The sequence below is a fragment of the Trachemys scripta genome, chromosome 15, assembly GCF_013100865.1.
Source record: "Trachemys scripta elegans isolate TJP31775 chromosome 15, CAS_Tse_1.0, whole genome shotgun sequence".
Classification (NCBI taxonomy): domain Eukaryota; kingdom Metazoa; phylum Chordata; order Testudines; family Emydidae; genus Trachemys; species Trachemys scripta.
In genome coordinates, this window is record NC_048312.1 from 375,049 (window position 1) to 402,510 (window position 27,462).

Genomic DNA, 27,462 nt, shown 5'->3' on the forward strand with positions numbered 1-27,462 from the left:
CGCTGACATTAATGGAAACTCCATGAGGATATCCAAAAATAGAATTTGAGGCTTTTATTATTCAACACTCACTCAAAATGGTCAGTCTCCAGTGACCTTCCTATATACATGACAAAATGGTAAAGGAAATAGTGGTCTGTTTTGCTGAATCTCACCATCCTCCAGCATGGCTAAGAAACCTCTTAGCAAAGTTGCTTGGGGACAATAAAATAAATAGCTAAATAGATTCCTTATTATTTTGAGCTTTTATCCCATATTTTTAAGCTTCCAGTATTTACAGAAGCTGATAGTAATTAATTCTCCTACCTCAGAGCTGGTACCATGTGTTAGTTCAGATCTGGCTCAGTTATTCTGGGCAGTGAGTTAAATCCTAGTCAGATGAGAAACTCAGTGCTTCCTACTTGTGCCTGAAGGGCCAGCAGATTAAAGAGTTGTGTTTAGGGACAAGATCTTCTGGTTTCACACTGTTTAATTGTATTAACTCCACTCTTCAGTCTATAATCAATGGAATGCAGTAAGCGAACTATTACAGGATCATGGACAGTGGGAGACTTGACAGCAAATCACAAGGTAACTGTCCTTTTGCTTTCTTTACTGGCCAAAATATTGCCCATAACTAACAGGCAGCTAATGTGCATGTTTCCCTGAGTGACTGAAATGAAGGGATTTTTCACAGTTTAATGTCAAAAGGTTTATTGAGAGAGCTGTTCAAACTGTGACTTGATGAGAGGGTTGAACATTTCCATTAAAAAAAAGGTTTCAGAGTAGCAGCCGTGTTAGTCTGTATCCGCAAAAAGTTTTTTTTTTTATTAAAAATAAACTGTTCCGAAGGGAAGAAGCTGGAGTGCTAGAGCTGGAATAAAGAATCCAGATTTTCTTACATTAGCACTAATAGCAAATAATAATAATAATAATTAATAATAACTTCAATTTCCATGGCACTTCTCATTCTTGTACTGTAGCTTGTTATAGTTTACAAGGGAAATCTAATCCAGCCTAATACTAATAATGGAGTGCCAGCCTCTGCTGAAAGGTCCTAGAAGCCCCAGCAAGGTAAGCAGAACTATCCTTACCGGTAAAGATGCCTGCGGGGTATGGAGTTTTGTAACTTTACTAATGATTTGCAAATTAAACATCCTCCAGTTGTTTTGTGCTGTACCTTTAAATCAGAATCTCACAAAAGAAATCATTAGGCTTATAAGGAAATGGATTTGCGACTTTTCTCCCACATAAAGGGAGGTTGTTGTGGAACTTTTCCTTAGCCCCACCATGAAGTTAAATGGAGCAGCCTTTTAGTGTCATGTTTCTAAATTGATGTAATAATGTCACAAAATGCCATGGCTGGGCAGCTCACACAAGTACAGATCTGGTTCCTATTTTGAAGAACATAGCTCTAAACTCAACATGACATAGCAAGTGAAAGTTATAAACAGACAGAGATGGGCAGAAATGGGAAAGGAAGGACAATCATCAGATCACACAGTTACTTAGTATGACATGTGTGTACCTTAATGATTTTGTTACTTTTTTTTTAAGAATGGAGCTCCGCACCCATGTGGTGTTTAACCTTGCCTCCAATACCAGATGTTCCCTTAGGATCTTTTCAGAAAAAAAAATCAGAACTGAACTAGGAGTCTCAGTGCAGATTATAAGAAGGATTCAACCCAAAATGTAACAGCTTTAGTTCAAATTAAATAAGGCAATGAATATGCTTCCATAGCAATAAAATAATAATTCTTATCAGTTTGTCTGTAGAGTTCAAAGTACACAAAAGGTTAAAATCCCTGTCTTACGGATGGTAAACTGAGGCACAGGGTGGTTTAAATGGCTTACTCAGGTTACACGAGGAGTCAGTAACAGAGTCAGGACTAGAACCTATGAGTTCTGGCTCCTATTTCCATAACAGGCCTGTTGAATTGTTCCTCAATGATGCTGCATTTTTGGAGGGCTTGGTCTGCATAACTATTAGTTGTTGTTTATTCAGCATCAGCTATACTTACTTTTTTTGTGTCCATATGCTGTAGGTCCAGAACAGTGACCCTATGGCTGTGGTAGGTGCTAACAGAAACCTTTTTGCCTTAGAGTGAATACAGTGTTGTTAGCATTGTAAAGACTTGTCGTGCTCATAAGAAGAATGTGGGGGACATTTCTAAGAGTAGAAGCCAGTAATGAGTTAATCCGTCAAGTGATTAGTTATAAAAATAATAATTCTGTACAATGACAAGTAAGAAATCATGAGACAAGAGCAACAATTAGTGGTTGTTGTCTGATTTGGCTGCAGCACTATGCGAGTCACACGGAGGCGACACGTAACCGTTGAAAGTGGGGGGAGGAGCACAATTTAAAGGTTTGGCCACCCACCCAAACAGCTCACGTCATGACCCCCCACAGGCAGGCCCCTGCCCTTACCCTCAGTCTTCCTTCCCTGAAAGCAGTAGTCCCTCCCTGCAGCACCCAGCTGTTGCTCCTGCCTCTCGCCTGGCCTCCAAAGTCAATTTATTGGCTCAGCTCCACCAGCTGCCCTGCAGGGGGGCCCGGTGGCACCATGTGACCGAGCATGGGGCCAGCTCTGAGTCAATAGGAAACCCACACGTGGGAGCCCCTGGAGGTTGGGAGGCTTCCAAGGTCCCACTGCCTGGGGTTCCTGTGTATTAGCCACCCCATGGCCCTGGTTATATTCCACAAGGTCCCTGAGTGAGTCCCGAACAAACACCAGGGCAGGCGCCCTGCCCCATGGGCTGGCGGTGACCCCACAGGGGGCCCAGCCCTACAAGCCTCGGGCAAGTGCGGAATTTGCTTCACACGCATGGCCCCATTGGCCTGTCTGGAGGGTCGCTGTGGGTCAGCACCAGCATGAGATGAGCCTGCAAAGGGAGAGGACAAAGAAGGAGCAGATCGCTATTGCTGGCATCTCTGCTTTGAAATAAACTACTGTGCACTCATGTTTTGAACCCCTTCCCTGCAAAAAAATAAATAAAAATATAAGCCCTGGCAGAAATCTGGGGGGGTGGCATGTGGCCCCGCGTGTCTGCCCCCACGCATCACCTCCGGATATGGGCCATAGTGGGCAACCTCCCTATCTTCAGCACTCTTAGTTGCTATTAGTAATGACCTTTTTTCTAGCTGTGAAAAGAGAAGAGCAAGAGGCAACAGAACAATTCTGCATATGGTTAAATGAAGGCACAATTCTAAAACCATTGTTTCTCATTAAAAATAAAAGTACAGAAACACCTTGCAATGGCTGGTGAGAGTCTTTTTGCACAGAACTGCCTCATGAGTCACAGTGACAGAACAAGGGCCTTATTTCTGCCTCTGCATTTCAGTGCAAGAGAAAAACCTCTGGACCATGGGTTGATCTTTCATGGCTCTATGCCCCCTTGTTGTTTTTTTACATATATCGTTAATGTTAATCCATTAATAGTTAAAAGCCATTCACCTCTATTACATATGTTAGAACCTGTATAGATAGACGTGCCTTTGTGAGAACCAGGCGTTGCATCAGCTTAGGCAGTCACATGCCATCAAAGTACCAAGCAAAGCTGCTGTTCTGTTTCCTAAATTCCAGCTTGCCACTTAGGAGATGTGTGCAACTATTTGGTGTTACTGACAGGCAGTGTGTGTTACCATCGCTGCTCTAGTTTCACTGAAGCTGTTCCTGCATTGTCCTTAACATCACACAGAAAGGCTTTTGAGCCTCAGATAACTGTTCACATCTAATGGGAACACGCCTTGCCAAGTCAAGGGGAAATGCATTTTCTACCACAGACTTATGTGAAATGTTGCTAGGACTCTACCCAAATGCTCTGAATCCAGACATAAATGATGAATTGGTGTTCTGGGTTTTATTCCCAGGCTGGTTAGAGACTGAAATCACACTGATAGTCTAGGCTCCATCATGTCTCATGCCCTGGTTATTCTTTGTTTCTTTCTATAGCTGCCCAGCTGGACACTGTTTCTGGCAGTTTGTGCTGTGGGAATTGGAGGGACATTTCAATATGGATATAACGTTTCCATTATCAATGCACCCACCGGGGTAAGGCACCATCTTATTGTTCCCATGCTTGTGCATTTTGGGCCCCGACCTGTTCCGCTGATCTCAATGGCAAAACTCACATTGACTTCAGTGGGAGCAGGAGACCTTTCATTTGTAGGATTCTGGATGATTCTCTGAGTTTCCTAACAAGTTTCCAGTGAGTTTGTGTTTCAGTTACATATAACATTGATTTGGTCCATGTCTGATCAATACAGCAGAGAGTGCCAACTGACAAGTTATCAGAGGGACATAATCCTCGTTTGAGGTCTGTTTCAAGGGAAGGACCTAGATGATAAAATAAAGCTTTTCACCCTTTAACTTCTGTGGCTGGCTTAGCACAAAGTGTTACAGGCAGGATCATGGCAGCTGATAGAAAAAGACATTTTGAGGGGGTCAAGAAATGTTGGATTTCTTTAGACCTGAAAATGTCCCTCAAAAGCTGTCACCCAACTTTTAGCTTCTGCACCTGCTCTTAGTGGTCTTGAGTATCCTGCATATTTACCGTAGAGGACCCAGAGAGAATTGGGGTAGAATGGCCCTGTGAAAAAGATGGTTGTGCATTTCTGCTACCAGCAGACTTATTTGCCAATTAAATTATGCAGCTTTCATTTGTTATAACATGTAATGCTTTTAGTATGGTTAAAATACATTAACCATGAAAAGATAAATTGTATGCTAGAAAGAGAGCAGGGGGTATGAAAATAGTGCTGTTTGTCTGCTCTTTGGATTTTTTGCTGACCAGAAACTATGAAGCACACTGATTCCAGAGACTCTGAAAGTAAAACCTGCAGTAATTTCACAGTGGTAGGCACTGACTTCCTCTCTCCTGGGGGGTGCTCAACCCTCCATCCCAGACTCTGACCCCACTCCCCTCTTCCCGCCCTTGCTCTCCCCCCACTCCATCCTTTCCCCCAAGGCCACACCTCCCACCCCACCTCTTCCCACACCCTCCCCTGAGCGCACCCCCTCCTCACTCTTCCCCCTCCCTCCCAGCACCTCCTGCACGACGCAGAACAGCTGATCTACAGCAAGCGGGAGGCGATGGGAGGGAGAGGGAGAAGTTGATCAGCAGGGCTGCCGGCATGGGGGAGGCGCTGGCTGCTGGGAGGTGGTAAGAACACGCTAATTTTTTTCTGTGGGTGCTCCTGGAGCACCCACAGAGTCGGCGCCTATGATTTGGGGCATCTAGGACTGAGACATGGATAGTGGTAAAACACTATAAGCCAATAAAAACGGGCTTAGAATGAAAATTCCATTGGATTCACTCAGTGTGTAGGTTAACAGTTTACAAATAAATGAAGGGTGTATGTCCCAAGGAAGAAGGAAGAATACTTAGGGTGTCTTAAGACAGCATTACTGTGAGTCCTGGGATCAAATTAAGAAAAGGAAAATTTAGGTTGATTATCAGGATCAATTTCCTAAAAGTGAAATTCATTGAGTTGTGGAATAGTCACCCCTGAGAAGTGACATTCAAAACTAAACAGGCTAAAAGACTAAAAAGGGAACAAGCCTGCATTGGCTCCTTGGGAGATGAACTGTATGTGACCTAATAGGTCTTTTCCACCTTAGCTTCCATCATTCTGTCCGATGTCTGGGGCTTCTTGGCAGACTCAGTTAATAAAAACCCATGAGTAACTTTCCAAGACTAGTATCACATCACTTGTCTGAGTAGTGCAGAAATCCTGTCCTACTCTGAGATCTACATTAAGGGGGGGATTTTGAAAAGAGCACAAATGACTTTGGAGCATGAATTCTATTGAGAGTCACACCCACAACACCCACCCACACCCCATTCATTCAGAAGGATGTGAAAGCTCTTTATGAACTTTATATGGAAGGATAATTGACCTACTACTTAAAGGCAGTCACCCCTGAGATAAAGCATGACAGCAACACTGCACACAATAGTCTTTTGGAAGTAGGAAGACTATTTTTTGGCTGCACTAGTGAGTCAGGATTCTGCTAATTTGCAGCTAGATAGTAGCATTTTTGTGTAACACAGCTCTATTGGGAATGGTTGATATTCAGTAAGGCCTTGGCTACACTGGCGCTGTACAGCGCTGCAACTTGCTGTGCTCAGGGGTGTGAAAACGCCCCCCCCCCCGAGTGCAGTGAGTGCAGTGCTGTAAAGCGCCAGTGTAATCAGAGCCTGTAGCGCTGCACACTCGCTCGCAGCACTGCACGCTATTCCCCTCGGAGAGGTGGAGTACTTGCAGTGCTGTGAATCCCCAAGTGTAGCCAAGGCCTAAGATGTTTCCCCTTACACATGTTGTCTCTGAGGATGGGATCTCAGGCATTTGGGGTAAGTGATCAATTGTTTATTGAGATTCAAGTTGATTCACCACTCTGCATTTTCAGCACATCCACAAATTCCTAAATGAAACTTGGAGCAGTCGCTATCAGATGAAACTGAATCCCAGCTTGCTGACTCTCCTCTGGTCTGTCATTGCTTCCATATTTTCCCTTGGAGGTCTGTGTGGAGCTCACATTGGAGGCAGCATGGCGATTAGATTAGGCAGGTGAGTTAAACATATCAATGGAAGGTTTGGCAGCAAATGGATGCTTGGCCTGTTTTCTTTTCCTTTTTTGTGACTGGAAAGTGATAAAAGCAAATGGAGAAAGAGCTCAGAAGGAAACATGCTTTATCCAGAAGACTCTTCCAGTTACCTAACTAGAAACAGAAATCAGTATTAGCTAATAAGGAAAGGGGACTTCTACTGGGAAAAAGAGCCCTGAATTACAATCCGCCTGTCCAGTTCTTCTGATCAACCCTTATTTCTCCATATCAAATCAGGTCCCTTTATATTTAAGCATATGTGCACTCCATGCAGCATAAAACACATACAGTTACATAAAGAACATAGACATTGTAGGCATGTGCACACGCACCCTGCACAGATATACAGCCTGCACACTAGTATACATATGCTGCCAGGGTTGGCCCTAAGTGTCCTGATGGCCAGCGTGGAAAACACCCTCCCCACCTCCACCCGCTGCCTGTCTGAGGGGTGGGGGTGGAAGGAGTAGAACAACAGGGATGTGGTGCCCAGGATGGCTGGTAAGCTTTATTTGTGTTGGGTTTTTCAAAGCGGCAGCTGAGGCAGCGGGCACCAGAGCAAGGAACAGTGTCCCATGCTCTGAGAAAGGAGTCTTCTGTGAACATGACTGGGCCAAGGCAGGTGACTGACTGGGACCAGGATCTAGAGTCCAGCTCTTACCAACCCTGCTCTCTCACATTCCTCTGGGTGGGGGTGGGGGGAGACTGCCAGCCTCTTAATAAATAATGGTGGAACACAGGCTGCCACAATCCCTCCTGCTCCACAACAGCACATGGCCCAGGGCACCTTGCCCAGCCCCACCCCACTGGCATCCCCACACCATTCCCTCCCAGTCCACTGCAGTCCCAGAGCTGTGGTCTCCTCCCAGGCCCCATCCCACGGGGCACCTTGCCCCACCGTCCTGATGAGCTCGCTTTGCACATGGAGAGCTGGGGAATAGGGGCAGAACAGTGTGTGGAAGGGAATGTAGGAACTCTGATTTCCCAGGGTGGCCAACTCAAAGGAGAGGCTGCTGGTGGGAGCCAGACCCACTAAATGAGAGCCACTGGAGTTGGCTTGCAGATACCTCTCTCCCTGGGTTGGGCAGAGACTGGAGCCGGGCCCGGTCTGGAGGTTCTGCATCATCTGCTTCCTTCTTTCCCATCCCCAGGGATTTGGTGCTCCCTGTATGTTGGTGCTGTTGTATTACCAAAGGTGCTAACATAACCCAGTCACTGTCCAACACTAAACAGTTTAAACAAGGTCCAGGATTGGTATACAGAGACCTAAGCCTGCTCAGTACCATGGCAAATGCACCATTAAAAATCCCTTTAACCGTTTATTAAAGATACAGAAAAAAAGGAAAAACAATTAAAACATTTGAAATGTAAAGTATTAAGTAAGGGTTCATTTTAATAACATCCCTTGTTCCCTTTCCCTTTAGCCAAAGAGAGTTTTACAAGGAAAAATCCCTTGTCTGGCAGTCTCTTAGATGGTATCAAAGACTGTAATACCTGTTCTTTGGGGAAAGAGAAGAAGTTAGTTGATACGGGCTGGAGCTGCTGTTAAAGTGTGATTCTGTCTCATCTCAGTGGGTGTTAGGGTTCAGCTGAAGCTGGTAGGGGTGGCGATGTGATCTGGGTGCCTCTCTCTGGCCCGATATGGTCAGGACACCCCTTAAGATTAGTATGAAGAAGGTCTGGGCTGCCAGGAAATGGTAGGGGTGGCAGCTATGATGGGAAGCCCTCTCCAGTAGCCGCCATCCGTTCTTCCTTATTTTCCCCACAAAGTCTCTTTCTTTAAGGACCCAAAATGGACTGATGGGTGCAACAGCCCATTCCCTTATCTTTTTTACACCAATTAGGCCTAAAATCCACATACCAGTTTTGGTTAATTAATTTTCAGTTCCATGTCTTCTGTTTTTGCCAAGCATGATTTCAACATAGTCCTTAAACCATATCAGTAGGCCTTTCTGTTTAGACTAATTGAGTTTTTCTGTCTGCTTTTTGTACCTTTTCCCACCAACGTTTGTTATTATAGGTTATTGTGACATTTTCTGAACTTTTCCAGATTTCTGTAGTTGAGCTCACACTTAGAGTAAATGTATAGCCCCAGTAATCCCAACACTGCCCAAGGCGGCCACCCTGATCGTCCATCCTTTGAGCCAGTCCTGCATGCTGCAAAGAATGCATACGCTTCACAGGTATTCCATAAACACCTTGCATGCAAATAAAGAAACATACTCCATGTGCATGAGTGAGATCATATACACACACATTATTAGGCATGTTTGTTTTTAAACATAAAGTAGACAGGCATCAGGTCTCCCAATTTCCAGTGAGTCCAATATTGTTGAAACGCAAAGCCTTTTCTCCGTACTATTATAACGCATTTTTCTTATAACAGTATGTTTCTGTGACCTTTGTTATTTTTACTTTTAGAAAAGGAGCTCTTCTGGTGAACAATTTCATAGCAATATTGGCCTCCATTTTAATGGGGATCAGTTTTCCAACAGGATTGTTTGAGTTATTGATGGTTGGCAGATTTTTGATTGGCGTAAACACAGGTAAATGCATTTATCTTCTTCTTGCCTTTAATAAACTATGGTGAATGGTATTAGAACATACAATTAATTATTATTATCATTATTAATTATAATCCTTTAGATATTGCTGTAAATTTACATGTTGCTTTACAGACTTGGAGACAGTGATGTTCCCCTACAATCATAATGTAAATGCTACTAAATTCGAACAATATAGAATATCATTACTACAAACTTGTTTCTAGTTTTCTAGACTTTTTGCCCAGTAATCCCTTTTCTATCAAAATCCAGTGCCTAGCACAAACCTACTGCTATGGTATTGGCCTGGTTGTAATATGAACTCATTATACTGGTAATAATAGCAAAGAGAACTGTGTCAGATTGACAATATCCTGGACAAATCTTATGGATTTAAGATAAGTTAAACCTTACTGAATTAAATCTAATTCAGTAGGTTTAACTTAACACCTCTGGGGTCCATTGTTTTAAAAATGCAATTGTGTATATGTTATTGCGGAATTGTATGTAACTCCTCTAGGTGGAGGGGGTGCCAATGTAATTCCTCTGGCCCCTTTGAAGCCACTTCCTGCAGAGGTTCGCAGGTACTACTTCAAACTGGATTCTCCAGGGACCAACAAAGAAAGAAAGAAAAGGTTTTTGGATAAATATCCTGGTTTTAAACAGGCTCAGGGCTTTCTTCCTGATCTAGCAAATGGATAGGACTCCTGGTCCCAAAGGGTCCCTTACTGAAGAGTTGGAAGGACTGGTCTACTGAGACCCTGTAAAACTCAGTGCTTGTTTTGAACTGAAGTTGTGATGAACTTGGAATCACAAGGAAACCCCTTGGCTGGGGTGTTGAAGGACTTCTCCTTCCAGAGCCCATGTTAGGGTTGGGGTGATCTCTGGTAAGCTTATTAGCATGCATGTAGGTTTGTTTATTGTTTTTAATAGGTTTTCATTGTAGTGCTCTTACCTTAAGAATAAAAGAGGCTTGCATATCAAAGAGCTATGTGATAACTATAACTGGGCAGTCACACTATTATCCATCTCTGAAGAGAAAGCAAGCAGGCCTGCTTGAGCAGTCTGTCTCTGCTGGGAATAACATAGTGTAGGCAAGGAACTGGTCAGCCTGGAGACATCCCAGTCAGCAGGGAGAGAGGCCGTGCCTCCACGCAAGAGAGGTGGCAGCCAGGGGAGCCAGGAGCCGGTGTGCGGGGGCCATTGCTGAACCAGAGTGGAAATACGGGTGCAGTTGTGACAAGAAACACTTCTGCTCTGACATACAGGGAGTGATGATTTAAACAATAGTATTGGCAGTGGGATCCCTAGCTCAAAAAAAATCAGCAATAGATTGTGAGGAGAAAGGGAAGATGTAAGGGTGGCTGAGAAAGGAATAGAGCAGGCTGGGTAGATTCTCGCAGCAGTAGCATAGAGGCACAAGAACAAGGAGAGGAAAAACTCCGACGATCAGGGCAAGGCATCTGTGTCAGGAAATAGCATGAGCTTTAAGGGGCTAATCTACATTACTGTGCAACATCAGTGCAGCTTCACTGATGCAGCTGTGCCTCTGTAGCATGTCTGGTGAAGACACGGTATGCTGATGGGAGAGTGCTCTCCCATTGGCATAATTACTCCACCTTGACGAGAGGCGGAAGCTATGTGGATGGGAGAGCGTCTCCTGCCAACATAGCGCGGTGTGGACAGCGCTTTAAATTGATGTAAGTTACGGTGCTCGGGCTGAGGGGGGGAAGGTGTCATTTTCACACCCCTGAGTGACGTAACTTACATCAACCTAAGTTGTAGTGTAGACAAGCCCAAGGTGAGGTGATATCCAATAAAAGATTCACACACCTTGTCTCTCTCATATCCTGGGGCCGACACAGCTACAACACCACTACAAACAGGAAATCATGTAACAGGCAAAATACCTCATCATACGTTGCAGCCTACTGTAGAAAAGACATGTCATGGTAGCACAATGCACCAGAAGTCATCCTAGTGATCATGGGACACTCCCGCTAATGTGTGTTCCATGACTCACTGTTTTGGCAGCAATGAATTTGGTCCCTCATATTCAACAGTAAAATAGGTCAGAATGCTTTAACCGATTCACAGGCCCTTTGAAGTTTTAGGGATGACTAAAACAGGCAATTACAAAGTGTCAAGAAGCCAGCACAAGCTAATGTTCTGCTAAGGGAGCCTCAAAGCTGCACACATGCCCCTGATAGTCACTGTCCAAGTAGAACATGGTAACAGGACAAAGTGCCTTGGATACAGGTCCATACAGAATGTTATATACCAAGTCAAAAGCTAATAAGGTTTAATTTATAACAGGAAAATGTTTCCTCTTCTATTTATAGGTGTTGGCATCTGTGTGCAACCACTCTATATAGGGGAGGTTGCCCCAAAACATCTCCGAGGTGCTATGGCCATGGGCAGTTCCATATTTTTGACTGGAGGAATTCTGACAGGACAAATAATTGGTCTAAGGTTAGAAATATAGTCCTTTAGTGCCTTGAAATTACCAATTTCTAAAAGGTAACCAAACTCAACAGTCACCTGCATTAGTCATCCAGCTTCTTCCCGTGGCTGTCTCGGTAGGGGGAAGGGGGAAAATCCCTCCCATACTCACACTGATCAGCTAACTACTAGGTGACTTACATCATGTATCCATCCATCTGTAGGGTCTCCATGTGGAATCATTCTCTCTTTAACTGAGTCAGCCATAGCAACAGCTGTAAATTAGATACATTTATATGCTGAGATGGTATTTCGGCAAGCTGAAGCTTTAGCGCAAAACAAGACAAGCGAGCTGAAACATGGAATTGAAAAGGGTGGAACTGAGAGTAAAGGAATATTTGTTTATATGATATCCTGATAGAACTAGAAGGACCTGCACGTTAGAACATAAGAGCAGCCATACTGGGTCAGACCAAAGGTCCATCTAGCCCAGTATCCTGTCTTCTGACAGTGGCCAATGCCAGATGCCCCAAAGGGAATGAACGGAACAGCTAATCATTGAGTGATCCATCCCCTGTCACCCATTCCCAGCTTCTGGCAAACAGAGGGTAGGGACACAGAACCTGATCTGAGGATACCAAAATTAAAAATTTCTTTCATTGAGTTTACCAAAGGCTTCCAGCGGTCATATCAGCCTCTGCTGGCTCCAGTACTCTGAATAATAGCACAATGTCTGCTGCTTCTCCCTTCCAGTGCCCAGAACCTTCTGAAGTCTCTTTTCCTTTACCTTATCCCCAACTCTTGAACTCCTCTTCCCGCACTGGCCATGAAGTGTCATCAGTAGGTATGAAGTGTCATCAGTGCTTTCCTATACCAATACTACACAGTTAAAAGGATCACAAGGGTAATGTGGCCACTTTTAAGAATTTGTCCTTGTAGCGTCTGTTAACATGTTTAAAGCAGCTATCAATATTTTAAATCCCATTGCATTTTTAACAAGTTTACGTTGCCCAAAATACATCATGATGTAGGTCCCAGACATAAGCTGAATGAATTCCTCATGTTTTTAACTTGTTCTAAATTTAATTTCACATTAATGGAAGGTCCTGGCTTGGCAGGTCCTGAAGGCTGAGGTCCTTAGAAACAGTGCAGCATAGACAACAGCAGGACAAGTTTCCCCTGTTGATTTGTCCCAACTCTTAGTGGGTAGTACCTAGTTTGGGTTGAAGAGGCAGTTAATTCTCCTTATGCCATTAATTCTCTTGCCTCTCTGTTGAAGCTGACAAGAAATGGGTGACTTTTGTAACAGGGAGACCTTTCACCTAGGAACTGGACTATTTTTCATAGGATCAGTTTCTCATTTCTAGCAGAGCACTGAAAGGCCATCAGCAGATACTTACTTTATTTTTGTTTTTTACTCAGGGAATTACTTGGTGGAGAAAAGTATTGGCCTTTCTTGCTCTCCAGCAGCTGTTTCCCAGCATTAGCCCAACTATTCTTTCTCCCATGGTTTCCCGAAAGTCCCAGGTATCTTCTTATTGACAGAGGGGATGAGATGAAATGCACCAAGGGTAAGTTACAGCACTTACTCTCTCTTCCTATCTCTCTGAAACCACAAGATGAATATATTTCGCTCCTCTCTCTTCTCTTCATCTCCCCTGCACAAGTCCCATCTCCCTTCCCTCTCTCAAGAGAATCCTAAAACCCTACAGCCCATGTTCCTTTCCCAGCAAGCTCACAGCCCTGACACTGCTGGCTCACCTGACCTCATCTACCTGCTCACATCCCCCTGGCTATAGGTCATTTCTCTCTGAGCTCCATGCTAGTTTCTTTGGGCCTATATCCTGACCACTGAATATATGCCACTGTCCCCTGCAGGAGGGATTGGGCACTGCCTGAGCGAGGGGTTAGGAACTGCCAGGAAGGAGAGGCAGGAGGTGTCTGTTGTACAGGCCAGCAAAGGAGATGGGTTCTTGTCAGGACTGGTGTTGCCAACTCTTCCAGGTGGGAATTGGCTGGAGCCAGTCTGTGATGATCTGAGAAGCAATCCTTTGCATTTCAGCTGGCCTGGGAAAACCTGTTTGATTGTCTGTCTGCCTTCCCCACCTGCCTGCCTCCTGGGGAAGAACAGCCAATCAGGGCTGCTGCAGGAAGCAGGCAGAGCTCTCCCCTTTCCTCAGGAGCTCAGAAGACATTTTGGGGTAGGGGAGGGAGCAATTTATACCATTACCACATGAGGGGAGGGAGGAGCAGAAAGGGCTAAGCAGTTCACAACAGCTATGCTTTCTCCTCCTCTCTCTCCCATTGTGAATAATGGGTCACTCTGCTCCCTGTTCCTCTCCCTCCCATCCTGGAGAGGGTAAAGGACCCCTCAAACTGCCCCCCTAGGCCTGGATAGGGGGAGAAGAGGACCATACCCCACCTATCAACCCCTCTCCTGAGAGAGGGGAGTGAAGAACTCCAAGAACTGCAGGAGGAGAAGAGGTGGGAAGGTGAATAATTGCAGGGTTGGGCAAGCATGACTGCCAGCGTGGCCTGTTACTTCCTATTCAGCCAAGGGTGGCTTATGATAAACTTTAGGAAATGGCCATTCCACAAACCAAAAAACAAACAAACATGGGGGGCTTGTCTATTGCTGTAAGAGTTAATATGGGGGAAATTAATTAATGGATCTTGTATGCATTGTGCGATGACAAAAACCAAAACAACCATCTTGAGAGCAGATTGCTTCTTTTGGCCATCCCAAGAAAAGAAAAGGAATGTGATAGTGGGTTGAGGCAAAGCCTCCAGTTTTAAACTGTTTGGATGTTTATCACCTGGAGAACCATGTTGTGCTCCTGGGCCAGGTATGGACTGGTCACAGAGCTTTCTTCTGAGCAAGATACGCACTTATGATAACACCCTTTAATCATGCTCTGCCCCCTATGGCTGAGGTTAGCTTAAATAAGATATTTTACACACAGTGCCACCTAGTGGCTGAACAATATGACAAATTTTAGCATTCCTTTACACCTTCAGTCTTGGGCCTTGGCTACACTTACCAGCTAGTTCGACGGCTGGAAATCGAAGTTCTGGGTTCGACTTATCGCGTCTAGTCTGGACGCGATAAGTCGAACCCGGAAGTGCTTGCCGTCGACTGTGGTACTCCAGCTCGGCGAGAGGAGTACCGCGGAGTCGACGGGGGAGCCTGCCTGCCGCGTGTGGACCAAGGTAAGTTCGAACTAAGGTACTTCGACTTCAGCTACGTTATTCACGTAGCTGAAGTTGCGTACCTTAGTTCGAATTGGGGGGGGTAGTGTAGACCAAGCCTTGGTTACCTTTTAATACCCTTTTTTTCTGTTGACATCTCATGTGTGAGCGAAATATGGGGTCTCAGAATTATTAGCCGTAGCTCTTCTCAAGTAGGAAGTACCCTATTCTCCCTGATGTTCAAATTTCAAAGAGGGATGAAGGAGTCCTAATGCAACAGGTGCCAAGCGTCCCACGAATGTGCAGGTGAAGCCCACGCATCATAACAAAAACATGACACAGAAACAGAGGCCCAAAGTGGTTGTAATTTTCCTCAACCTAGTAACAAAACAGCTTTTTACTTTGAAAGAAAACAATTAAAAAAATAGAGGTTTTAAATAATGAAAACACCTAACACAGACTAGATTCTGATATCCTCACCTTGGATAGTACTTTACTCCTCAAGCAGTCCCACGGAAATAATGGGGCCACTTAAGGAGTAGGGTACTAGCTAAATTGAGTAAGGATATCAGAATCTAGCCCTGTCTGATTCTTTTTAAAAGCAAATATAAAAAGGTACTGTGACAGACCCAGACCAGTGGGGTACAGGAGTCTGGTAGAGGGCAAATATACTGGTCACTGGATGAGTAGTTTTCTGTTCCCTGAGTGACCAGAACAGGGGCTGTACTAGAGTAATCAGGAACCTGCTAAAACCAGTTAAGGCAGGCAGGCTAATTAGGACATCTGGAGCCAATTAAGAAGAAGCTGCTAGAATCAATTAAGGCAGGCTAATCAGGGCACCTGGGTTTTAAAAAGGAGCTCACTTCAGTTTGTGGTGCAAGTGTAAGGAGCTGAGAGTGAGAGGGTGTGCTGCTGGAGGACTGAGGAGCACAAGCGTTATCAGACACCAGGAGGAAGGTCCTGTAGTGAGAATAAGGAAGGTGTTTGGAGGAGGCTGTGGGGAAGTAGCCCAGGGAGTTGTAGCTGTCATGCAGCTGCTACAGGAGACACTACAGACAGCTGCAGTCCACAGGGCCCTGGGCTGGAACCCGGAGTAGAGGACGGGCCCAGGTTCCCCCCAAACCTCCCAATTGACCTGGACTGTGGGTTCTTCCAGAGGGGAAGGTCTCTGGGCTGTTCCCCAACCCACATGATGAATCTCTGAGGCAAGAAAATCCGCCAATAAGTGCAGGACCCACCAAGATAGAGGAGGAACTTTGTCACAGCACTCACTATCCAAAATCAAAAGTGTTCTGATGAGAGGAACACAAATACAATAGGGTTAGTCTTTATTCTACTAACCAGTTAGACTTACCACTCTCTCTTTTATACATTTTTACTCACTAAGTGGATTTTTTAGCACCAAGCCTGTTGTGAAGTTGAAACTTCACCAATCCCATGTGATAAAAACATCCTCAACTGATGCGGAACAGGCTGGGCAGGAGTACAGATATTTAAAAAAAATTAACAAAATCCAGGATTTGTCTGTTCTCTCTTCCATGGCTTTACTTCCACATTGTTCCATCATTTTGATGCAATGTCTCTGACACAGCCCCACATCTGTGTTTGTAAAGGACACTGAGGCTATGTCTACACTGGCAATTGAATGACAAAACTTTTGTCTTTCAGTGTTAAACCCCCCCACCCCTGAAAGAAAAGTTTTGCTGTGATAAGTGCCAGTGTGAACAGCATGTTGTCAGTAGGAGTGCTCTGGTGCCAACAACGCAAACGCCGCTCATTGGGGTGGAAGTTTTTTGTCGGCAGGAGAGCTGACAAACAGCGGCTACACTGCATGACTTTTAGTGGCACGGCTGTAGCGACACAGCCATGTTGCTAAAAGCTGTGTAGTGTAGACATAGCCTGATCTGGATCTTCAGTTTAAAATGATAAAAGAGAAGCAAGGAACAAAGGATTACATTCCATCAGCCTTTTGTTCCTGTTCTGGGATCAAATGAAGACCTTTGGATTTGGGAACAATCAAATTGACTAAGTATCCGGTTCCATAGTGTTGCTGAATTATTTTTCTAAATTTTTACTTGTGTGGTTCCAGTTGTTTGTTATTTAAATCAAGCTAGATTTTCATGGAGACTGTGACACCTCTTGAAGCCTCATTGTTTTGTAAGTACAGTGCTTCTCTGTGGAGTCCCTTGTTGTGTAAAATTAGTGCTATGATTTGACCCAAATCTTCCTAGTACTCTATGCAAATTTAAATTTCCAGTTTCTGAAGACATAATTTTCCTGAGAGTTTCACTGAAGTACCAGTGGGAAGCTGCAGCACGAAACCTCTCTCTTCAATCATTGAGGCTAACAGTGGTTGCAGAAGAACTTTTGAAATTTTATGACCCACTTTAGGACTGGTTAGTTATTTCTTTCCCACTGAGGCATAATTAGTTTGCTGAATCTACATACTTCAGAAGTTTTGGTTGAGCTTTCTTTTTTAATTTTATTTGCATTGTCTGAATAGATAAATGAAAAGCTATAGCTCTCCCTTTAATTTTTCCTCTGTTTCTTCACTTAAAGCATCTGGTAGTGGACCTGTGAGTTTAAACTCTGTAGAGGAATAGATCCAGGGCAAAGAGCTTCAATAATTCCTTCAAATCGTGCATTTTGTGTTCCATTGAAGGTTACAGTTTTTTTATTAAAGTTCAAGTCTTTTCCTTTCAATTGTTTTTAATGGCATAATCACTGATTGTCATTTGCTGGTTTGGGGGCTCTAAGGAGGAACAGAGATTGCTCCTGAATGCAGTTAATGTTAAAGAGCTGCTGGAGATTTGGAACAAATTATCACAGTTATGGTTCAATAACGACAATAGCACTGAAAATCTCTTCCCTGCATGATCATTAATGTTCTTCTCTTTCAGTTCAATAGACCACATTTCACTTGATAGCATATTAAATATTGAGGAATACAAAGAAACTGATTTTCTGGACTCTGAGATGAACATGAGCTTTTGTACAAACATTTCTGTCTTGCTACCTAACTTTTCTGAAGTAATAGCAACTTTTGGTTGTATTTATATCTGTTTGCTTTACCTTATGTTGTGTAGTTGTGTAGTCATTTTGGTCCCAGGATATTAAAGGGGCAAGATGGGTGAGGTAATATCTGTTATTGGACTAACTTCTGTTTGTGAGAGAGACAAGCTTTCAAGCCACAAAGAGCTCTTCTTCAGGTCTGAGAAAGGTACTCCCAGCCAGCCTCACTCACAGCTAAATGCAAGGTGGTACAGATTGTTTAGCATAAGTAGTTAGCACATATTCTAAGGAACCATTCAAGATAGAGTGGACCATTAACACCTCTGCAGACATAGAACACTTTCAGTCCATGATTTTTAGTGCCTAGCAGAGTAATGAATTTAAGCTCCTCTTTTCAAAGTTGTGCAGGTTTCCTTTGAGGATGAGGACTGATAGGTCAGATATAGAGTGATCGTTTTATGAACAGTGTTCACCCACAGGTGATAGGGTGTTTTTGTCTTTTATCATTTTCTGTGTGAGTTCATTTAAGAGCATAACGATTGCCCGGTTTCACCCTCATAGTTGTTGTTGCTGGATTTAGTGCAATGGATGAGGTATACAACAGGTATACTAGGGAAGTTACCTGGAAATCATGCGAGAAATCCAAAACGACTATAAAAATACCCTGATGAGTCATCCAACACAAAAACAAAAAGTGGTATCAATTACAACTACTCCACAACCCACAGAAAATCATCTCTGGGAGAAACCATGGCACCAGTCCCACCACATGGACAGTACATGACACCCGAACATCATCAATTTATCAAGATACCCAATCCTGGAGCTAATGTATCTGTACTCTCTAAGAAACTGAGCTTCTGCCCCACCACAGAACCTGATACCATCCTAACATGTGGAGAACTAGAAGAGTTCTTCCGCTGTCTCTGCCTCCAAGAATTCTTTCACAGCAATGACGACATCACTCACATTTACCATGTCCCCGCTGACAATCATAAGAAAAAAGAATAATCTGACTGGACGCCACAGAGCTGATGAAACCACATTTTTGATCATTAAATTAATTGCTTCAGGAAAAAATTGACTGTGAAATCCTTAACAAGTATCACATCCATCCTCATCTCTCCACCATGAAGAGAACACACACATAGTCTCTGAAATCCAGCCCCCAGACAAAGTGGCCATCTTAATAGTCCTTAACTGTGATGACTATGTTAACGAGGCCAACTGACAACTCTCCCACATCACCTACTATAAAGAACTCAAAGAAGACCCTACACCACTATTTACCCAGGAACTTAAGGATATAATCAAATCCTTCCTCAAACAACTCCAAGAGAAACTCTACAAACTCATCCCCCACAAACCCACCCCCAGGGATCTTCTGCATGCCTCCCAAGATACACAAACAAGGGAACCCAAGCAGACCCATCATATCTGGCCATGGCACTTTTACTGAAGGAATATTGGGATTCAAAGAAAGCATCTTCAAACCATTCACCACACAAAGGGCCAGCTTCTCCTGAGTACAGCTGACTTCCTCCACAGACTGTGCAATATTAATAACCTCCCTCGGAACACCATCCTCACCACCATGGATGTCACTTCCCTGTATACCAACATCCCTCACAACGATGCAGAGCTGCCTGCCTCAAATATTTACAAGACAAAGGACAAACCCTCAGAGATCCACCCCAAACACATCCATTTCATACTCACCCATAACAATTTACATTCAACAATAAATGCTCTGTCCAAACCATGGGAACAGTCATGGGTACTAGGATGGCTCCCCAATATGCCATCCTCTTCATGGGTCACCTTGCAGAAGAATTTCTGGACAAATGCACCATGAAATCTATCATATACCTTAGATACATCAATGATATTTTCATCCTCTAGACAGATGTGTTAAACTCCCTCATAGATTTCCACCTCAACTTCAGCAACCACCACCCGTCCATTAAACGCTCTCTGGAACACCCCCACACTAGCCTCAATTTCCTGGACATCACAATCAGCTTCAACAATGGAACCCTACAGACAACCATATATAAGAAACCCACGGATCACCATACCTACCTTCATAGATCCAGTAACCATCCCAAACACACCAAGAAATCTGTGATCTACAGCCAAGCATTCAGATACCACAGAATATGCTCTGAGGAGAAAGTCTGGGATATACACCTGAACACACTTAAAACTGCCTTCACCAAAGACACTCCACCAAAGAAGTAGATCACATTATGGAACAGGCCACCTGAATATCCCCAGAGAACCTGCTTCAATATAGAAATAACCTCCCCACCCCTCTGACCACACACCCCTAGTAGTCACCTACCACCTCACACTGGAACCCACACAGGGTCTCATCAAACAACTACAACCCATACTTGATGGGGACCTCATCATGAAAGATGCCTTTTCTGAACCCCCATTTCTGGATTTCAAACAAGCCCCCAACCTCTCCAGCAAGCTTCCCACAGACCAGGGCACATCAATTCAAAGCATCACCAGACCTTGCCACAACAACAGATGCAAAATCTGCAGACATATTTCCACTGCTACACCGCATACAACATACTTTTCAAGACCCATGGATCCTACACATGCCTATCACAACCTCCTCCAGTGCATTAAATGCCCCAATAACTGTGTGGGTGAAACCAGACAAGCACTATATTCTCAAGAGCTCACACAGGAAAATGTCTGTCTCTTTACTTTAGTCCATTAAACATATTCCATTGGCATAACATAACAATTGGCATAACAAGAGACAGGGCCGGCTCCAGGCACCAGCACAGCAAGCAGGTGCTTGGGACAGCCAAGGGGAAGGGGCGGCATGTCCGGCTCTTCAGCGGCAATCAGTCCTTCTCAGCGGGTCCCTCAGTCCTTCTCGGAGGGAAGGACCTGCCCCCGAATTGCTGCCAAAGAATCAAGCGGCGGCGGTAGAAGTGCCGATCGCGGCTTCCCCACCCCTCCAACCACTTGGGGCAGCAAAAATGCTGGAGCCGCCCCTGACAAGAGATATGATGTATTCAGTACTTCCCTTTCAGCTATTTAGAACACTTTTTTTTAATTCACAGATTGAAGTGGGAGCCTAATGTTTCTATTTGGAAAACACTTTAAAATATGGGTTATGCTCCTTGTGTAAATAGTTCAATTAAGTCTCTCTACTCCCCCACCAAAAAAAATTAAAAAAGAAAGACACCAACCTCCACCAAACAGCTTCCCCCCCCCCCCCCCCAAAAAAGTAGTGGCTTGTCTCCCCGCTTTCCTTGAAAATCACAAACAACAAGGAGTCTGGTGGCACCTTAAAGACTAACAGATTATCTGTTAGTCTTTAAGGTGCCACCAGACTCCTTGTTGTTTTTGTAGATACAGACTAACACGGCTACCCCCTGATACTTGAAAATCACAGTTTCTGTTCATATCTCTGCAAAGGTCAGCTCACAGAGGAGAGTAGATGGGGTTTCAGAAGCTAAGGTCATTTTGGAGGTATGGTGAGGCATATGGAGATATCATATCATTTTTTCTTATTAGCTTTGAAGTGTTTTCATGGACCCTTGCACTACCAGGAGGAGATGGAAGATATACAGAGAGAACGTTTTGCCTTAAATGGGGAGAAACCCAAGAAACCATGGCAACTATTTGGTGATCGCAGTGTAAAGTGGCAGCTCATTACTGTGATTGTGATGACTATGGGCCAGCAGCTCAGTGGGATAAATGCTGTAAGTGAATTCCTCACTATTCAGAAGCCAAACAATTTGTTTTAAAGTTTTGCCTGTCTAATTTCCATCTGGCTTTCACCTTCATTAAAATCAGTAAACTCTGTCTAGAAAACCGGCAGAAACACGGTGTGACGTTGTGCAGTCTATATGGTCTTATAAAAACATAAGTGAATATAATGTAACTGGGATATACTTCATGCAAAAGGTCTCTTGTAAGGTATCATTACAAAGCTTATAATCTACTGAGTGTGATCATTCTATTTGTAGAAATGTACCACTCTTGTATCTAAAACTAGAAATATAAAATTATAACTCTGAGGGACTACTGTAATTATGTAAAGTGTGGGCCATTAATGATGGTTTGGAATCTTGATGACTCCCATTAACAAGGACCATTGTCTGCAGATGGCTATGTTTACCTGTTAGTCTTCCTGTATGTGTGTGTGCTGGCAAGTGGGCAATGAGGTCTTGCAGTGACATGTGATCATGTCACCTGAACTGGAATCCATCTTTAACCTGATGCTTTTCCAGTGAGGGCGGGTGGAAACCCAGAGGGACAAAGGGTTCCCGCCTTATGCAAAAGATATATAAAGGGGTGGAACAGAACAAAGGGGGAGAGGAGCCATCATGAAGAATCCCCTAGCTACAGGGCCAGCTCTAACTTTTTTGCTGCCCCAAGCAGCAAAAAAAGCGCTGCCCCGCTGAGACCCCCCCCCGCCGAGTGCCGCCGGCAACACCCCCCCCCCCCCGCGCGCCGACCCCCGCCCCGCCCCCCCCCGCCGCGCGCTGCTGGAGCACCCCCCAGAATGTTGCGCCGCCCAGGGCCGGTTTTAGGCCAATTCCACCAATTCCCCCGAATCGGGCCCCGCGCCCAGTGGCAGGGCCGCCGGGGGGCGGAGGGGAGAAAGAAGTGGCCGAGAATCCCTTCCCTGGCTAGAGACTCCTTTTTAATTTTTTACTCACCCGGTGGCGCTCCGGGTCTTCGGCGGCACTTCGGCAGCGGGTCCTTCACTCACTCCGGGTCTTCAGCAGCACTTTGGCAGCAGGTCCTTCAGTGCCGCCGAAGACCCGGAGCGAGTGAAGGACCCACCGCCAAAGACTAGGAGAGCCACCCGGTGAGTACAAGCCCCACGTGTTTTTTTACGTCGTTTTTTTTTTTTAAGTCATCCCTGCCGGGGCCCTGTCAAAACTGTTCGAATCGGGCCCCGCACTTCCTAAAGCTGGCCCTGGCGCCGCCCCTTACCAGGTGCCGCCCCAAGCATGTGCTTGGTTGCCTGGTGCCTGGAACCGGCCCTGCCTAGCTATCACCTGAGCTAGAACAAGAGCTGTACCAGGGGAAAGAATTGTGCCCAGGCCTGGAAGGTGTTCAGCCTGAGAAACTTACTGAAGCATCTCTGAGGGTGAGATTATCTGTATTCAGTTTGATTAGACAAACTGAACTAGATTAGATGTTCGCATTTTATTTTATTTTGCTTGGTGACTTACTTTGTTCTGTCTGTTACTACTTGGAACCACTTAAATCCTATTTTCTGTATTTAATCACTTTTTATTCATTAACTCAGAGTATGTATTAATACCTGGGGGAGCAAACTACTGTGCATATTTCTCTATCAGTGTTATAGAGGGCGAACAATTTATGAGTTTACGGATTTATTTGGGTTTAGATCCCATTGGGAGTTGGGCATCTGAGTGCTAAAGACAAGGACACTTCTGTGAGCTGTTTTCAGGTAAACTTGCAGCTTTGGGACAAGTGATTCAGACCCTGGGTCTGTGTTGGAGCAGATGGGAGTGTCTGGCCCAGCAAGACAAGGTGCTGGAGTCCTGAGCTGGCAGGGAAAACAGGAACAGAAGTAGTCTTGGTACATTGGGTGGCAGCTCCCAAGGGGGTTTCTGTGATCCAACCCGTCACACATGGGATATAGGAGAAGGGAGAGGCTTTTTATTTTACTGATGCTGATCGGGAAAAGCCTGATTCAACTAAAAACAGTGGGAAATATTAATGCCAAATTTGGATGATAGAGTGGAGGTTTGTTTTGCTTTGTTTTTTAACTCTCTCTATCCAAAACCGGCATAATATGTAGGTTTCCTGGAGCAAGAGCCCTACTAATGCTTGAATTTATGTCTTTAGCACCTGATAAAATGATTAAAGCTCAATCATCCCCTCCCATATTGCATAAACAGCAAAACTTAAGTTACTGCATCTTGCTTCACTTCTCATGACTGAATCTCTCCTGCTTCTTTTTTCCCCTTGGACAAATTACTTTTGGGGTTGGCTTTATGCTTTGGATTTTTATTTATTTATTTATTTATTTAAAGTTAAGGTCTACTTCCAGTGCCAGGTGAACACTGTAAGAGGAACCCATTTGCCCCTGGGAGCAGGGTTGGAGTTCAGATTCCAGAATAAGCAGTTCTCCCACTAGGTCTCTGAACTAATGTGCCTGAGCCCTGGTCTCACTCCAACTTTGCATGGAAGTGCAGGCTGCACGCTTGCTGGGATCTTTCTCATACACACACACTAATGTATCATGGCTCAGGCATAGACTTTCTTATATTGTTCACAGGATACTGTTCAGACTATCAGATTTGTTTTTGTTAGCAGTAAATTTACCTAGAGATTGAATTACAGATTTCCCTTTTTGTTTTAATGGTTTTGTAAGTTATAGGATGCAATTTACTCAAAGGCTACTTAGTGTATGAGCCTGACTCTTCCTCTTACTGATGATTTCACTGCTCAAGCACATTGGCACAGCTCTGTTGATATTTTTTTGTAGATTTATTTCTATGCAAGTTACATTTTTAAACAAGCTGGGATCCCTTCAGAAAAAATTCCATATGTTACGCTGGGCACGGGAGCTTGTGAATGCCTCACAGCCCTCACTTGTGTAAGTGACAAATTCTACTTCTACCATACCTGTTATTTTTATTATAATAAAAGAGAGATGTGGGAATGTGGCATCAGTGTTAACTGAGAAAGTGATATTCTATCCACAGGGTTTGCTGATTGACTACATGGGAAGAAGACTGCTCATCATTGGAGGATACACCCTGATGAGCTTTTGGTGCATAGTGTTAACATTCTCCCTGACCTATCAGGTATTAAGAAATGCTCATGTGCGCCATGAAATGCAATACTGTTTCTGTTTGAAAATTTGTGAGATTATAGAGCAGCAGAGCTTTTAACATTGGAGAACATCCTCTCTTGGCAGTCAGAGAAGGAGCAAGATTTAAACAACAATGTAGGTCATGACCAAACTTTAAAAAAAATGATTGTCTCTCAGGTTGGGCACCTAAAAATCACCAAAGGTGCCTGATTTTCAGAAAGAGCCCGGTTCCTCCTCTTTGAAGATCAGAACTTTCTTAGGTGTTCCAAATTGGGCACTCAGAAACAGAGGCATGCAAAATCACTAGTCACACTTGAAATATTGGCCAAAAAGCTCATTGTGTCATGACATCTTATTACTCTATAGCAACCCTTCAGAAAACATTAAATGTACAGCAGTGAATAGCAGCAGTTTCTCTTTCATACAGATTATCCTTGTTCTGAATTACAGTGGCTGCTTCCATTGATTAGCAGCCAATAACCTCTGATTGCACTGACTGCAGGATTCCCAAGAGTTCTGACTTTGTTTCTGGCACCTAATAGTGTATTTGCAAACGACATACATCACAATGCTATCATCCAAAATTCTGGAGCTCTGTGTCTAATGCTGGTTGGATTAAATAATGACAAAATATACTTTAAATTAATAATTCCCAGATAAAATACTACCTAAAGATAAACTTAAGTTTGAGAGTCCATTTCAGTCACTTAACTGTAAATGTCCTATATGAATATTGTAGTTATAAAAAGAAATACTAAAAAGCCAACCAAATCAGATTTGTTTAAATTTACAAGAAACTCAGACATTTGTAAGTATGGAAGTTCACCACTAAGATACTCATACTGTCTTAATTCTGCCCCTGTAAAGAATCTTCCCTTCCTTGCTAGTCTTGTATCAAAAATACATGCAATAGAAAATTGGTTTTATACAGCTAAATTCATTCATATGTCTCTGATAAGTGTGCTGTTTCACCATCACACTAACCTTTGCTCTTTTAATGTAAATAAATGTTATTTCATTATTTGGGCCTAGAAAGTTTGTACACACTTGTTGTGTTTAATGACACTTAGATAATAGATTTCAGAGTAGCAGCCGTGTTAGTCTGTATCCGCAAAAAGAAGAACAGGAGTACTTGTGGCACCTTAGAGACTAACAAATTTATTAGAGCATAAGCTTTCGTGGACTACAGCCCACTTCTTCGGATGCATATAGAATGGAACATATATTGAGGAGATATATATACACACATACAGAGAGCATAAACAGGTGGGAGTTGTCTTACCAACTCTGAGAGGCCAATTAATTCAGAGAAAAAAAACAACAACAACTTTTGAAGTGATAATCAAGCTAGCCCAGTACAAACAGTTTGATAAGAAGTGTGAGAATACTTACAAGGGGAGATAGATTCAATGTTTGTAATGGCTCAGCCATTCCCAGTCCTTATTCAAACCGGAGTTGATTGTGTCTAGTTTGCATATCAATTCTAGCTCAGCAGTCTCTCTTTGGAGTCTGTTTTTGAAGTTTTTCTGTTGTAATATAGCCACCCGCAGGTCTGTCACTGAATGACCAGACAGGTTAAAGTGTTCTCCCACTGGTTTTTGAGTATTTTGATTCCTGATGTCAGATTTGTGTCCATTAATTCTTTTGCGTAGAGACTGGCCCATGGGATTATAGTGATAACTATATACAGAATTTTACTTTGATTTTACAGACAAAGGTAAGTTTTGCATCTACTAATTATAAATATTACTAACAATGAGGACTCAAGCGCTAATAAGTATTTGTGAAATTGATTGACTAGTGTATTGATTGCTTTAACAGCAAAAACAACAAGAAATTGGCTATTAGTAGCAATTAATGGCTGATAGTGACTAAATGGAAGTTGACCAATTTACAACAAAATATGGTAGCTGTGGGATTTTAACTTTTTTTTAATTTATACACTGTAGTATACTAAGGAACAGGGATTAACTTAAATACACATGACTCTTATTCTTTGAAGACATTTGTTGATTTATTGAATGCTAATTATTACTCTAAGTTAATGATCAATTGTCTGTTATTTATTCAGAAGGCCATTTATGGGTTCAAATGCTAAACACTTTTTTGACTTTAGGCCAAATGTTAAGACATGATGACTGAAATCTGAACTAAGTACTTTTCATGCTTTTTTTCTTTTTTCCCCCCCCAGGAGCTGTACCCCTGGGTGCCTTATTTGAGCATGGCATCTATATTTGCTTTCATCCTGAGCTTTGGGTTAGGTCCAGGTATTGCACATTAGTGAACTTTTGTTTATAAAATTGCCTAAAATGTATCTCTAAAACAGTGCCAATATTGTCTGTAGTGTAAGCAAGCCAGCTAATACTTCCCCTAGGGATGCTGATGTTCTGGCTAAGATAAACCAAATGCATAGAATGGCATAGGACGATATGACCGATACAGTGCATTCCTTCAATGTATGCTCTCTTCAGGGCCATGAAGTGGCCTTCAGTCTGGTATCTTTGATACACCCAAACTACATAGGAAGCAAGCATGCACTACTGTGGAAAGGGATCTGGGAGTCAGAGGATCACGAGCTAAATATGAGTCAACAGTGTAACACTTAAAAAAACCAAACTAAAAAACAAATATTCTGGGATATACACCTCTACCCCAATATAACGCGACCCGATATTACACAAATTCAGATATAACACGGTAAAGCAGCGCTCCAAGGGGCTGCACACTCTGGCAGATCAAAGCAAGTTCGATATAACGCAGTTTCACTTATAACGCGGTAAGATTTTTTTGGCTCCTGAGGACAGCGTTATATCCGGGTAGAGGTGTAGTAGCAGGCATGTTGTAAGCAAGA

The 27,462-nt window shown here is 43.6% G+C and overlaps 1 protein-coding gene across 1 annotated transcript in view; it reads left to right on the top strand.

Moving 5' to 3' along the window:
* Window positions 1–409: 409 nt before the first annotated feature.
* LOC117887956 (solute carrier family 2, facilitated glucose transporter member 11-like) overlaps window positions 410–27,462 on the top strand; it is a 30,399-nt gene continuing 3,346 nt past the window's right edge. The window contains exons 1-10 of the mRNA XM_034790833.1: window positions 410–570; window positions 3,935–4,033; window positions 6,392–6,552; window positions 9,012–9,136; window positions 11,476–11,605; window positions 12,998–13,146; window positions 21,323–21,510; window positions 24,282–24,392; window positions 24,502–24,603; window positions 26,803–26,878. Of these exons, the coding sequence (XP_034646724.1) occupies window positions 505–570; window positions 3,935–4,033; window positions 6,392–6,552; window positions 9,012–9,136; window positions 11,476–11,605; window positions 12,998–13,146; window positions 21,323–21,510; window positions 24,282–24,392; window positions 24,502–24,603; window positions 26,803–26,878 (1,207 nt within the window). The 5' untranslated portion in view covers window positions 410–504. The remainder of the gene's footprint in view (window positions 571–3,934; window positions 4,034–6,391; window positions 6,553–9,011; window positions 9,137–11,475; window positions 11,606–12,997; window positions 13,147–21,322; window positions 21,511–24,281; window positions 24,393–24,501; window positions 24,604–26,802; window positions 26,879–27,462) is intronic.